The sequence below is a fragment of the Pyxicephalus adspersus genome, chromosome 2, assembly GCF_032062135.1.
Source record: "Pyxicephalus adspersus chromosome 2, UCB_Pads_2.0, whole genome shotgun sequence".
NCBI classification, from domain to species: Eukaryota; Metazoa; Chordata; class Amphibia; order Anura; family Pyxicephalidae; genus Pyxicephalus; species Pyxicephalus adspersus.
The window spans coordinates 74,546,273-74,562,330 of NC_092859.1; the positions used below are offsets into that span (position 1 = coordinate 74,546,273).

Below are 16,058 nucleotides of genomic sequence, written 5' to 3' on the forward strand. Positions count from 1 at the left end.
CACCGCAGAAAGTAGATAAACAGGTGTTTTTTTCACAGATTTTTATTACATTTTAAAGAGCACAGTACCTACATTTTTCCAGAAGAAGAAGATAGGAAAAAATAATCTTAGTTTAAGCATCATCCAGTTTTTTTAACGATACTCATCTAAATCCTGGTGCACTTGAATGTGCTTACAGATGTCTGACATAGATCAACCCCTGTTGCTGCCTCCTCCCTGCAGAAGACTGATTAAATCATTTCAGCCAGGGCAAAATCATTGATTGTAGCTTGAGGATGACTTTTAAATTGGAGGTGGAACTTTTCTGAAAAACTATATCATTTTATGTTTGTGACATGTCAGGAATTTATGTATGCTGACTTGTAAAGTTGTTCCTTTCTCTTTAAAGTTAGGAATGTTTGTAACTCAGCCAGTACTTTGGTGCTATAAATGTGCCCATATGAAAGGCATTTCTTGTCCAAGAGGTGGGTGTCAAACAGAAAAAGAAGAAACAAGAAAATGTCATCTGTAAGGACAAACATTAAAAATTTGACGGAAAAATCTTCACAGTGTGGACAGCATTTAAAACCTTCCCTACATTATCAAAAGCCTTCTTGCTGGAATTCTACTTTAAATGCTGCCTCAAAATAGTGATAGGTTTGCATCTTTGTCCCACTTTAGGAAGGATAATATGATGGTCTAACTATTGACTAGTATTTATTTAGCGCCAACATCTTACGCAGCATTTTACAGTCATAGTCAAGCCACTAGCTATCCCTCAAAGGGGCTCACAATCCAATGTCCCTACCATAGTCATATTATGGCATAATTACAGTCTAAGGTCAAATTGGAGAGGAAATCAATTGACCTAACTGCATGTTTTTGGAATGTGGGAAGGAAATGGTGTACATGGAGGAATCCCACTCAAACATGGGGAGAACATGCAAACTCTATGAAGATTGTGTCTGTCTTGGCTGAGATTCAAACTTGGGACCTAGCGCTGCAAAGGCCAGAGTGCTAACCTATGAGCAACTATGTTGCCCTATTGGAACTGCACTGAGTACAGCCATGGGGTAAAGGTGGGAACTGGGAAGCTAGCAGAATCATCTTGCCAAAATAAAAAGCAAGTACTTAATCTGATTCGCCATCCACCATCCAAAACTGAAATGTTATTTTAGGCGTGACTTGGTCCCTAATGCCTACTATTTAATTAAACACTAAGACCTGAATGTAATTTAATATTCTGTATTATTCACATCAGCCTATAAGCTAGGCAAACACCCACACATTCTGCTATTTTTTAATGATATCATTTAATAAAGCACTCTACAGAGTTACTGAACAATGCATCATTGACCTAAAGGCCAGTAGTTAAATGACATGATCACCGCTTGTGGCCCATCTTTTCATACAGATTATTATGATTATTCCTTTGACAGCTATATTATGCAGAAAACAATGAAATGGAGATGTTATTATAAGATAAAAGAGGGTATGTGTTCAGCAGCTGTGATTGGCTGCCAGTGGCATTCCATTCTGGGAGGTTAAGACCAAATAAAGTATTCTGGAACAAAATGGAAAAATGCTATTTACAGCTCAGATATTATGACTGAGAGCTCAAGGATCATTTGGCCACATGAAAATGAAAATCAGTAATGCCTTTGTTATTTAAATACATATCAATTGTTCATTTGATTTAGTCATAATTAAAAAATATAGCTGAATACATGTAGATGAGCTCTTTTACCTGGCAAAGTATCTATAACTTTTTTTTAGCCAGACTTCTAATATCCCATTTTATAAGGACTGGTTGTGACTTCTTGTGTCACCTGTTTACCGTACCTCCCAGATTGTGATCCAGTAATGTACCAATGAAGTGGCCCTTACATTTTTTCTGTAGAGGGCTTAATCATTTCATCTCCTTATCCCTGAATGTGAATGAAGCTTATAGTATTTTACAATGCAATATACCTTCCCATGTAGAGGGAACTGTAGTAAGAGAGCATAAACACAAATGTCATGCAGTTATACTAGCAGTCTTGTAAAAGTTGGTATTTTTAGGATTTTTTTTAAATGCAAATGAATGCTATAAGACATTTGTTTGGGATTTGGCCCAATTTCCTCTCGAATTGGTTGCTTTAATGAAAACCTTTTTTAAATATTTGTTTCAATTTTAGATTTTTGCCTTGCTCTTGCTCTTGTTTAGTAGTCCAGTGCTTACGAATAAGATATTATCAGTTTTGAGGACCTGTTTTACACAGATGATTTTGGAAATTAAAATGTTAGGGGCACTCTAATATTGCACATCACAATACATTTTCAGAAATGATGGAATATTAGTTAAACGTCTATATTCAGATGACTTAAATTGAAACAGAAACGTCAGCACAAATCAAATCTAGAAGTGAATTGGTCTACTTTATACTGAACAGAAATTCTAGAAAATTGATTCCTTTAGTGGACCACTTTCTAGTTTAGTTTTCTAATGCAAAGGGGTAGCATCATTCCCCATCCCCCAAAAGCTGTATGTATTTAGGGGTATGGATGACACACAGTAACCCTAATGAGGCTTTAAAGTTGACGTAATATGGGTTAAGGAAGTACTAATGTTTTTTTTTAGGCCATTACATTGACATTTTTAGACATAAAAATGAGTAGGGATTGTTATCTTCTACACTACAAAGTTAAAAGTAGGATATTTGTTGAAACTTGTTAAATGACCAGCAATCACAAGGATGAATGAACCCACGTTATCGTTAAACATTGACATCTCAGATTGAAGGGCCTTCAATGTCCTGCAAGTAGTGAAAAAGTAAGTGTTCCTTTAGACTACTTTTACCCGTTTACCAATATATGGGTCAAATAGAATCATTTAGATGAGGAATAGATAAAAAATAACACAATAGGACTGATTTATCAAAGGTCTCCAAGACTGGAGAAGATAGACTATCATAGATGAATCTGGGTGATCCAGCAAACTCAGAATCTATCCAGACCAGGACTGAAAACATTTGCAAACTAATACCAAATGATTTATAAGAAGTCTCTTCCAGGTTTGCTGGATCACCCAGGTTTTCCTATGATAAACTATCCTCTCAGGTCCTGGAGAGCTTGAAAAATCAGGCCCAACGCCTCATGGGCATCATATCTCATTGGGAATGTATTTAGATAGATTAAAAAAAATAACACAATGCCTCATAAGCATCATATCTCACTATAAATGTATTCAATAAGAGCAGAAGTTTCTTCCACTTTATGCAAAACAAAAATAGTTTGGGCTTGAGTTGGGATTTAGCAAATCAACACTGGTGACCTACAAAGTTTATAGGGACTATGGGTCTGATTTATTAAAGCTTTCCAAGACTGGAGAGGATACACTCCTAAGAAATCCATTCCAGGTTTGCTGGATCATGCAGCTTCACCGATGAAAGTGTACCCTCTCCAGTCTTTAAAAGCTTTAATAAATTAGGCCCTATGTCTCAGGAAATGTATTAGAAACCCTAGTATACCATACAGAAGATTGTAACAGTATGAATTATAAATTGTGATTCTAACTGACTAGAATATCTATCCATATCAATCCAAAAATAAGATCTTTGTAAAGTTCTGTGTTACCTTCCAGTGCAAATATATAAAAAATAATGTTATGACTAACCTTTTCATTTTGTTTTACATCATTACCATTACCATACAATATAGTGTCTCATTACTTTGGTATATCTTGATTTCTACCCCTTTTATTTTTGTCTGGAAATCTGGTAATCTTTTATCATATGATGGATTGCTATGAACTTCCTGTTTGTCACAGTACAGTTTTTAATAATGATATGTTTTTATGTGTATGATATGTTTTTATGTGAGTATACATTTAGGCCACTTGTACCTGGCCTAAATGTATACTCACACAAAAGTGAACTTTTCAATAACTATATGAGAATGTATATATTCCTAGCAGGTCACATAATAAATAATAGTATATTCAAATATAAATAAAAAAGAGCGTTCTTTAAACTGTAGGTAAATGACTTTACCTAGGAATGGTGATGTCTTCAGTCTGTTGAAGGAGAAAGCATTTCTTTTGTCGCCCCCAGACTATACTATTGTAACTTTGTGGCAAATCACAAGATGAATGGCTACAGTAGGGGCCTATCAGTGACAGACAACTGAGAATAAATCAAGAATTAAACAGGCACCAAGATTTATATGAGTATGTCATATGTAAGTATTTGAGTGAATGCTGACTCTGGATAAAGCCTGAGCAAAAATGGCTCGGTATTTCTAGAGAAACAGGCCAATGAAGGCATTGTCATGGGAAAAACTATGGTATCTGTAAGGAGCAGTAAACCCTTGTAGGCAATAGCCCAGTCCTTTCCCGAATTCGAGATCTTTGACCATCTTGGTTGGCCAGGCCAGAATGTTGCAAATGTTGCGCATGTGCGTGGGAGTTTGAATATTTCTGGCACCAAAGTATGCTGAGATCATACAATGCAATAAAGAGCCTGACTGTTCGCAATTTATTGATTTTTAGTTTTTATTTCACTTTAATATCTAATGTTAGGCACCACTTAACCCCTTACCCAGGATAATACTTTTTAGGAAGCGTTTACCCCGTTTAATTTTTTGTTGCAACCTGTTATGTGTAATGCATCTCTCTGTTCTTTTTTTTTAGATTTAGCCCATGCAGGCTTAAATTATGTGACAGACATTTCTCTTTATTTGGGAAACATCACCCCTATGAACTTCTTCTTAATGAACTGTCCTGGGGTTATGATCAATCCATTATTTCTAAAAAAAATGTCAGAACAATAAACATGAAATAGCAGCACTGGAGTTGGAAGTACCTACCCTAAAATACAGGACTTGTTGACAGTTATTATATTAATTCAGCATTAGCTGGGGGCATCAAATACCACCTTGCCACCTGTGATGTACAACATCACAAGTAGCCAGCGGCCCATGTCAGCCCTCATCAACCTTTATGTCGCACCTGCTGTCCAGACATCATTATCCAACAGCAAGAACATGACAATATGAATGTACTCAGTGTTTGGTACATTTTCTCCATCCTTCAAATCCAACATATTTTGTGTTTTATAGTTGGCTCAGTCAGCCTACATGCGGTTCAATAGCTGCAATCAACCGGGGACTCATGTAATTCACTGGGAACATCTATATCATGCTAGAGCCTCAAGTCACCTAGTGTTATTATTATAATGTCACCCTAAGCAGGCATCTTCCAGGAGAAACATGACACTAACTCTTACACAACTCCCAGACAGAAGAACAAAAAGGTTTGTGAGTTTTATAGGGAAGCATTCCTTGGTTAGTAGAATTTACTTCTAATTGTTATTATATGTATATCAATAAAGAATGATATATTTGTTCATTTATGGAAAATGGTAAGTTAACCCAAAACTGATAGCAAGTTACTTATTGGCAGTCTACTATATTTCAAATGGTCTCCTGCAAGTCTGCCTGCCAGATTCCCTGCCACACATATCTATTTTATTTTACTTGGTACAACAGGTGGAGTCTCAATCATCTAACAGAGTTGAAGACAACTTGACAAAGCAGCACAATTCAAGATGGCATAAAATGAAATGTGTAAGTAAAAGGGTGCTTTCAGTGAAATCCCCACTACAAAGTAACCAGGAGATCTACAGATACAGGCAGCTTTTATTGTATGCTAGTTTCAAAATTTCTTGTAGAGGTTAAGCATAGCAACGCGTTTTAAACCTCCCTAATGTGATTGGTGGCTGAAGAGGGCAAGGTCAAAATGGACTTTTACAATAAATTTGCAGTCACTTGAGTAGAGTATTTGATTGTCATATTTGGATATAGAGTACACACAATCGCACTGTGGTAGCAAAAGCAGAAAGAAAGTGGTGATCAAAGTATTTGAAACATTTAAACACCAATGATCTCCACTGTGATCTATGCAATTTGCCATCAACAAAGCTTGTCTGGCCAACGGTAAAGTGTGATGAAAAATATGTAATCTGTATTGTTCAGATTGAAAAAAAAATTTCTGACTTCCTCGTTAAATTTTTAATACAAGAACAGAAGGAAAGTCTCCCAAATGAGACACATGTAAAAAAACAAAACAAAAAGGAAGAAAACTGACAGCGTTTTTAACCCTCCCATTCCCTACTCCATCCATGAAAAAAAGCTTTGTCTTTTTTATTAGAAGACACGTATTACATAAATAGCTCCTGTAACAAGAAAGCTGCATTTAAAAAAAAGACCTTGAAATTATGAGTGTCATGTCCTTGTACTTTGGGCTCAAGTTCATCCAATAAAACAGTAAAGACAGAAGGTCAATATATCATTACTGGATTGCTATATGGAGTGGTAGCGATATTATGTTGTTAAAGAATACCTTGTTCACCAGCCTGCATCATCATTGTTCCTTGTCCTACAATACATTGATTCCCAAGTGTACAAGTTATATGGGTCTTAGTACCTCATAAAGAGCCTCACCAATCCCCCCAAAAGTATGTTTGTAATTGGCTTTTTTAGGGAGAACAAATCTTTTCAGTGTCCGTAATACTTTTGTTTGTCTTCTAAGATTCAAGCAAGGTGAAGGGCAAGTTCAACCTTTGTTGCCTTACTTAATCGATAAATCCCAGCAGAAACACAGACATATCATTGTTGTCTGAGTTACTGTGACATTAATCAACACAAAACTGCTCATCTCCCATCACAAAATGTGCTGCAATTCTGGAGGGTAAATCAAGCATTTCACTGTTTTCTGAACCTTCTCCACTGGTTTATTCATCTCATCTCTTCTTTTCTACTCATATGTACCATTTCCAATAGAAAGCCAGCAAATCTATCACATGACCTCAAAAAAAAACTGAACAAAATGTAAAGGAGAATAATTATTATATTGATAAACTAATTTGTAAAGTAAATCTGTTGAAACCTTCAAAAACCTAGGCAATACCAGCTAATTGAATAATAAAAAGTGTCCACAGGCATTGGTTACTTTTAGTGAAAACTGTTACCATTTAAGCTCCCATATTGATTCCTGCAGTAGTCTGCAGAATATTTGTCTTAAACTTAGGGGCACAAGCTCTAAATGTATCCCTTACCCTACCATGACTGAAGTAATTATTCAAAATTTGCCCTGCTTAATGCTCCATTCTTTGCTGACCTTGATGAACAAAGCACAGTTTTCTGTAGCTCAAGCAGTGTAAAGCTATTACAAATAATTTATCAAGTAGTGATGAAGAGCAACAGTTACAACAAGCCAGGACAATGTTCAAATGCATGACATAACACTTGTTATTAGACAAGAAGTGTTCAGATTTTGTACCTCTTGTGTACAAGGCTGTCATTTTTTGTTTATGTTTATTATTGTAGTGTTGTAGTGCTGTCATTGTTGTAGTGTTTAAAAACTTTACTGAAACAACTCATTTAAATCAAAAGCTGCATACACACATGCAATAATTGTTGTTGGAATGGATCTTTCACAAGTTAAAGATAACATAACAACAAAAAGATGTTGATAACTACAATACTACAATACTGTTTTATTGCCCCAACTCTCTGGAATGGTCTTCCTCATCCTATTTGGCTTGCTTCTACTTTCTGCTCATTCAAAAGAGCACTCAAAACCCCTTTTTTCAAACTAGCCTACCCGTCTTCTTCTGTCTTTTGGAACCATCACTACATATCTCCCATCCCATTGTGTGTAAATTCCCCTACTAGATTGTAAGCTCTCCGGGGCAGGGTCCTCTCCTCCTCTATCACTGTCTCTATTCATCTGTCATTTGCAACCCCTATTTAATGTACAGTGCTGCGTAATATGTTGGCACTATATAAATCCTGTTTAATAATATTCATAATTATAATTTTAATGTGACGGGAGCCTAAGAGCCCAACTGGGAGTTACTTATCGTGTTGACAAGCACTTTTTACCTAAAAGAACCTTTTCCTATACATTCCCTCTGGGCTACACCATGTGCATTGGGCTGTGGTTCTCAACGCAGGCCAAATGCAATAAAGAGTGGAATTCCATTGTTTCCAATAGGCTCAGTCCAGTTTGCGTTGAGCAAACGCAAATGTAGTAAATGTAGTAAATGTGAAGTAATGCAATACAACATGCTATACTGCATACTAAAGTAAGCAAAATAATGTAATTTGGTTTGTGTTGTAAACAAAAATCATAATCAGAAATGCAAAATGCCAAAAGCACATCAACCTAAGTGCATTTAACATGGGCAAACTACATATAATGGATGTGATGTGAATCTAGACTTCACCATATACCCAGCTGGAACTGCTCAGATTTGTTTTAAGTAAATTTATTATACCGTATATATGGCCACAATTTTAAAGACTGTCCCATGGGTACCTTTAAAGTGCTTAGTAGGCACAGTACTGCTATCAATTAACAAATGTCTTTGTACAAATTCAGAGAGGATAACTTCATACAATCAGTCTTTATCTGCATCATAGTTGCAGGAATTGCCTAGTATCCAAATCGCAGATGTACTGTGCCCTTGTTAACATTTTGATTGAGTTTTTCAATAGGTCACTTACGAATATCATTGTTTTTTTTATAAGGGTAAGCAAATCTAGAGGATATATGACTGAAACATTAATAACTATGTAGAATTTGTACAAATTATAGCTGCCAAAAACAGCTTTGCAAAACTTCACATCACCATACCAATATGTCATTTACATTCTATAAATAAATACAAGTACTTAGTATGAATCTGCTCTGCTGAGCCTTAGTAGCATATTATTAGCACTAGTTACATTTATCTATTCTATAGCATTACAAATAAACCAGATGTCAGGAGCATAGTTCCAGCTTTGCTGGTGTCTTTTTACTGTATGTGAAATGATTATATGATTAAGCATACAACAACTAGAGCTGCATGATTTGTCAGTTCTTGCCAAGAACAATTTTTGGTTTGATGACAATAATAGAACTCCTTGTTTTTATCAATGTTAGAGACTGTTGTGAGCACAGTGCCCTCTGCCTGTAAGATGACAAATAGCAACCCTCAATCAGCCAGCCAGTGATAACACTTGCATGTAGGCAGCAGATGGCATGTCTTGCTTATGTGAAGTAATCTCTAGCTGTAGAATAGCATATCAAACTGTATGCATGTGTGACTTTCTGTGTACCTGTCATCTGCAGAATGCTCACAGCCAGCTCCCCTCATATGACTGTCAGTGGTGAGGTTCTGCTGCTGTCTGTGTAGCTTACCTCCCAGCTGCCTTCACAGGACTGCTTCTTTAAACGTACAGTCCAGTTCTCAGGGCTGGGCTCCAGGCAGTGGTCCATTGAAATGATGACAGGTTGGGTAAGCACGACTCCAGGGGGCCCACAGCTGACGATAGGACCCAGAAGTGTCTGGCAGCCTGCTAGGGGTAACCTCAAGATGAGAAAGAATAGGTAGATGGTGTGAGATACATGTGCAGAGAGGTGACAAAGTAGTAATTTTAATCATACACATCAGGGATAATAAACATAATATCTTGTTCAGTAAGTGGTGTAACTAGCTTGGAAAAAAGTGTGATGAAACTTATGGACTTATTCACACTATACTGTCATGGACACAACATTTTCACATCACTGCATAACATTCACAAGTATAAAATTTCACATTAGGTCACACAAATCCATGTTATGATCCAGCAAGGTCAGACCTAAAATCAATGCAGTCCATACAACAGCCCTAGGAAGTATATATATATATATATATGCGATAAATCAATACACACTACATGCTATTATTAGATCAATATTCATGTAGACTGATTTACTTAGCCTTAGACATTACAATAAATGAATATGGATTAGCATATCTTATATCTGGTATATTCTTAGTACATAAATAAGGGTTGTCAATCATTTCTGTGCAGCATCCTAGGAAAAGCAACTCCACTAAATACTACTTGCATCTAAAATTGCCATGTAATTTGCCTGTAGCATTTTAAGGTTTTAACCTTTGCTGTGGAAAACAAAAAAAAACTACCATGAATACAATCCTATATATCCAAAAGTTAGGTGTTTTTTTCTTTTTTGCAAAATGCAACTTCAGTAGGGTTTTAGGGTTAATACGGTTTACATTATGGGGTTGACTAGAAAGCTGGGCTGATAACAGTTTCTGCAATGGAAGCCCTATGTCTGCAAACACTGCTCTTTGTTCTAACCCAGTCTTTCCCAAGCAGGGTTCTGTGGAACATTAGGGTTTCTTCGGAGGTTGCTGGGGGTTCCTTGAGCAATGAGCAGTTTATACCTCTCAGGTCAGTTTGTTTGACACCAATGATCTTTTTGGCTATCTGCATGGGTGACATTCTTCCTAAAGACCAACAATGTAAGGGGCTACTGACCACAAAGTAAGTTTTACGTGAGCTGTAGGAACCCTTGAAATGACTCTCAGTTGTTGGGGGCTCTATTATAATTACTGTAACTGTACCTGTTACTACAGTAATTATAATAAGGCCCCCTAACAACTGATAGTTATTTCAAATGTTCCCACATGTTATAAAGGTTCAGAAAGACCGCTTTAACCTGACTGAGCTGTGTGGGGTACACTTGATGGACATAACATCAAATCATTTAGAGTGTTGCTTTGCACGATGGTTACAAAGTAAATTTAAGAATAATTTAAGAAGAATATAAGAAGTAATTGATACAAGATATATTTGCACAGTTTTACACTCTGCATTAAGTTTTCCATGTAGCAAAATATCCAGCTAATCTATACCTTTATTTCACAGTAAATCTTTCTTGGTGCATTCTAGGACACCAAGAATGTGGATTCACTCAGCAAGCAGCACTCAACTTCAGCACAAAGCTGAATCTCTGAATCCATCTACCCCAAATGTAGTGATCTCTAAATTACCCACATGGCAAAGTGGTATGATGGGAGGTTGTCATGCCAAAGCTCCTGAGGTTGGGCTCTGCTTCCTGAGTATGTTTAGTTTTAGGGGTCCTGGGTATGATCATTTTTAGCACTATCACAATCATAGGTCAGTGCCTAGGACAACAGGGGTATAGGGGGGCAGGAATAAGCTTCAAATGTAAAGATTGTGGTAACATGTTTTGTTCTTCCAGTCACCTCTAAACTATTTTGGAATTAATATGAACCGTCTTTATTTTTGGGGTCTGAACAGCTGAAAATTAGCTTTGTGTATAAAATAGACTGCATTCTGCCTCCAATAGTGCACCTTAGAATCTGTTTTATAATGCAATAATCAATTTAGGTGTGCCAAGAACCAAAAAACACCAAACTCTTAAATGTACACTTAAAAGTACAAGCATGCACTTTGTGTTTTCTGCCATAAAGGGCTAATTACCCTTTTTTTGCCTTAAACTGAAAACCACATGAAAATTTTTGATGCATAATTTTACAAATCTTTCAAGGGAAAAACGTAATATCGGTTGTATTTAAAATGCAAGGAAAAATCTGCAAAGTGCAGCAATGCATAGCCACCAGTCATAAACCACCTTTCCCTTAACTGGCCTGAATAAAGCAAAGATAATTGCTTTCTCTAGGTTAATGTACATTTCACATCATAACTGCTCTTTGCACTGTTTTATTGAATAAATCCATTAGTGCAAAAAGCAGTGGTGTGGAATAACTATGACAACCAGTCAAATCAGTTTGCAGCATCTTAGTGAGCTGCTTTCTGACTGGTTCAATGCATTACGGCAGACAATACCTCCTTGAAGTATACTATATTAATTTACTTGTTTGAAGTTAGTGATAGTAATTGTTATTAAATGTCATACTGGGTGAATTCCTTGTTTTACATTCTTACTTATCTTGTAAAAGACTGCAGTCTAAACAAATGCTTTTAAAGTTTCTAGTGGCAGAGCGGCTTTGGTTTCATTTCAACTAATAATTTTTTTGTTCACAGTTTCCTAAATTGAGAGGACTGCTAAAATTCAAATTAACAACACCCAGTAAATTTGTTTTCTGTGTCCACCCTACTTTATAATTGTTAGTCAGTGTTGCGTGGGAGTGCTATGTCTGTGCTGTCCCCCGCTGTTGTCAGATTTGGACATGCTGAAAAGAAGTAGCTACACAGTTCTTTACAATTCTTATTCTTTCATTTCTTCCATATGTGTGGTGGGGCTGTGAGTGGCAGAGGATGTTTTACTTATTTTAACTTTGCAGATACAGAAAGTTTCTAAATCATTCTGGGGCTTGTCACTGATCACTGGTTGTCTTTTGGAGGAGATGAGCAGCTTGGGCAAAGTTTAACTCCCAGCACCCACCGAGGAACAGATCTATTTGAAGGTGAGTAAAACTGGGTTGGGATGAGCTTATAAAAGATTTTGTCTCTTTGCTCTGGATGGGCGAAGCAACATTATCTTGTAAAGTGTATGTGTAATACAAACAGAATTCTAAACCAAAGGCATTGGTGTGATACTATTTTACAGTGCATCTTTAGACACCTACACCCACCCATATTTTAGTTTAAGGCTTAAGAAGTTGGGATAAAATCTACCTGTAGAAAAATGTAGTCTGTGTATATGCAAAGAGTGCTTAGCAGTGTTCTTTCCTAAATCTGACTTCAATTTTTAAATAAAGCATTAATAGCATTCAATTATCTGCATAGAAGAAATAGAAAAGCTGGATTTTCTCTACTTCCTAGGGAAATACAGAAGAAATTCATAAAGCTGCCTGGGGCAATGTAAGAGGTATGTTTGATAGAAGGGATTATATTTGGATACAGTAACATAGCTAATCCTATTTTTAATTTGATTTAAAAACATAAGCCAAATCATGGCAAAAAATATTGTGCTAAAAAACATTTTTTTCGGTGCCAAATAAATTCTAAAACATCTTCAGGGACCTACCTCATATCCTCTTGTTTGTGAAGTGTCAGGTAGATTTCATAGATTTTTCCACGAGGAATGGCATCTGGAGGTATAAGCAGGCTGAGGCCTGAGGTAAAACAGACAGACAAGCTCTAATGCAAGGCCATATGTACAGTTTTGCACATATGCTGTATATGACAATGAAGACAGATAGTGAAAAAATATGCACTTTAGAACTATTTAAAGTACTTGTCTACTAACAAATTAATGGGTGATTTAAATAAAAATGAAAAGCCACACTGCTGAATATTTACCGTATATATATTTCAATGTAAATAATACCTAAAGCCTATTGAAGTGAACATAAAGCAAATACATATTTTAGGTTATAGATACAAAGTGAAAGAGTTGGTGTGTATGTACATTTTTTATTGTTGTCTATGTCTTTTATAGGGAGGGTTTTGATGATCATTGTGACTGGAAAAGGAAGAGAGGAAACGTCTTCCAATGGGGTCGCCTTCAAATGCTAAAAAGACTGAAGTTAAAAGGGAAGGATGGTAAGGACGAGGTTTCCGCTTACTGCCAAAACTTGCTCCATGGACACAGAAATTAGGTTTCAAGTAGTGCTGTAATGATGGATGATTGCTCTGTCTTTCAGAAATCTAATCATAAATGTACATATGGACCTCAGATACAGTAGAAAAGCTTCCAGATTTTTTTTGCATACACTGGTAACTCTGGGCATTTGTACCATATGCAAATTGTCATATTATGTTTCTATATTGCGAATACATATTTGGTGAGTTTTTAGATTTTTTAAGGTGGCAATGGTTACATAAAGGGTAAATTTTACTGATCTTATAGATGCTAACTAGATGGATAAGCAAACAACGGGTATTTTCATTTTAATATTAAAATTGGTTAAAACACAAACAAATACAAAGCAAGAGCAACTTCAGGAAAACTTTGATATATGTTATTCATAGACATACTACTAAACAAATTTATTTTTTATTTTAAATGCAAACCAGATTGTACTTTCAGCATACTGTTTATATACATATATAATTTATTATTAAAAATGAATAGAATACAGAAATATTTTTGGTATAAATACTTCTTGAGGCATTGTTATATTAGGGATTCTTTCCTACCCAGCAATTAGAAGAACATTCACTCTGAAGTCTATATAGATAGTCTATAGGCTCTATTTATAAAGTAAAGATTCAAACCTTCCCCGGTGTAAAATCTGCCAAGTCCATGTGTTTGATCAGCAGTAACTGATTGTGTACCAAAGAAGGTTAGAGGGAATGTCAGATTCCCCACTTTATTATTAGAGCCCTATGTTTAGTTTACAGTAGTGTGAAAAAAAGACTAGTACTTACCTGTGTTTGGAATCTTTAGACGTCCCCCTAGAAAGTTAAAGGTTCCATAAGCCATATTGTTGGATCCGCGGGGAAGGGTGCGGAAGTAGGTCTGGGTGGAGAGACGTGGCAAGGTGTGGCTATGCTCTCTTGGTATTCCTGGTCCCATAGGTGGCAAAAGATGTCCATTGGTTAGCTGAAATTTATTCCCACCATCTTGACGTAGACATAAGGATCCTTGGTAAGTCATCGTAGCTGTACTAAGATCTGGCTGAATGGTAAGTAGGTGGGCCTGACCTAATTCACAAGAGAGGAAAAAAAAGGCTGTGTATAGTCTAAACTGTTTAAGTGCAACTGAACACAATCACTCAATAAAACTTTAGCTTTAAGGAACATGCAGAAACATTCAGGGAATTTGTGCTTTAAAAGTAGCTATATTTGACAGCTGGCTGCTTCAAGGGAGGGACAGATTTCCTTGGGCTGAAAAGGAGTATCGTGCAAAGAGTGCCATGGTGCTCCAATGACTGGTAGGCAAGTGAAAGGCAGGTATTCCTAAAACAATTATTTATTGTGACACTTTTTTTCTCATTTCAAGCATCAGTTTTCCCTTGCTCCCTTGGCTCCTGATGCTACGGTTCCTAAGGAAAAAAGAAAATGAACACATTCCCCTGGGAATTAGGCAGCTTATTAAAAAACTCCCACTAATCTAGGGGTTTCAGGTGTCTTTTTTCATATACCAGAAAAAGGTTCTTTCAATTCTCTGTCGACTAGCTCCAGTTCATGCTTTGTGTTTGAGAACCTAGAACTAACTCACCTCACTCTCTATGGGAAAAATACAACCTAGCCATAAAAGGAAGCTGAATAGGCAGCAGGTAAAAGAACCACCAGCCAAAACTATTTTATTAGTATTGGTCTGGTAGTGAAATCTGGTGCAAGATACGAAGTTAATACCTCCTTATTATTTTCAATTTGTTAATATTATACATGTTGTCAGTGATAGGGTTATCGCATTTGTCTTTGAACTGTCAGTTGTGGTATGTATTGCTGGTAATTGTTGATTCCCCCTTGTGTAACTCCACCTCTCTTCTGTACCCCCTTATAAAATCATTCAATAAACATACAATTTCAAAAAAAAAAAAACAATTCTGCATTTACTCAGGAAACCTTTAAACAGGGTCTCCACTGCACCATCACACAAGTGTAAGGGAGAATAGTCTACTGCAGACAATGTGGCATTTTCCTGGAGTGGATTGCTGTCTTCCACAATTGACTGATGGGTGGTTGGACAATTACTATTTATAGCTTTACTGAAATGTTGCAAACATCAAGAGCTTAGCGGAGAAGAACATGCTTACATTTTTAATTAACTAAATTTGCAACACTGAAAAAGCAATATGATAATACCTTGTGTTGTATTGCACTATACATATTTCGTACAGAATACGTTTATCCAGAACAAAAAGTCCAATTCATTTAAATACTTTCACATGTTTCTTATAATAACAGAATACATTTTGTAGATGTATTATCCTGAGGGGTCTCACCTGCTTTGCCCGGCTTGAGGCTTACGGGTTGAAACGCAGCTGTTAGAATGGAGGAATCAGCCACATCGGCATCCAGACCTTCTTTTCTACGCCAGCACACAAGGATCACTGCTAGAAGCAACACCAAGAATACTGCCACTGCCACCACACCCACGTACAGGGCAACGTCCTCTGGAGCGCCCACAGCTGCAGCACCCAAAGGAATAGAAATAGGACAAAATGATTTTGCAAGAGACATATTTTACCTACCTGAAAAAACCCTTAAAATATACATATAATAAAATGCTGTAGAACTATCCTTAAACAAGGTAATTACAGACCTAGGGAATGCAGGGAATGAAGGGGATTCCAACTTAACAACCAAGACTGCACCTT

The 16,058-nt window shown here is 36.5% G+C and overlaps 1 protein-coding gene across 2 annotated transcripts in view; it reads right to left on the reverse strand.

The window, feature by feature from the left end:
- Positions 1–16,058, reverse strand: part of UNC5A (unc-5 netrin receptor A) — a 211,583-nt gene that overhangs the window by 19,356 nt on the left and 176,169 nt on the right. For both annotated transcript variants that reach the window (XM_072401038.1, XM_072401037.1), the window contains 4 exons: positions 15,684–15,869; positions 14,161–14,436; positions 12,815–12,902; positions 9,206–9,374 (listed from right to left, as the gene is read on the reverse strand). In XM_072401038.1, the coding sequence (XP_072257139.1) occupies positions 9,206–9,374; positions 12,815–12,902; positions 14,161–14,436; positions 15,684–15,869 (719 nt within the window). The remainder of the gene's footprint in view (positions 1–9,205; positions 9,375–12,814; positions 12,903–14,160; positions 14,437–15,683; positions 15,870–16,058) is intronic.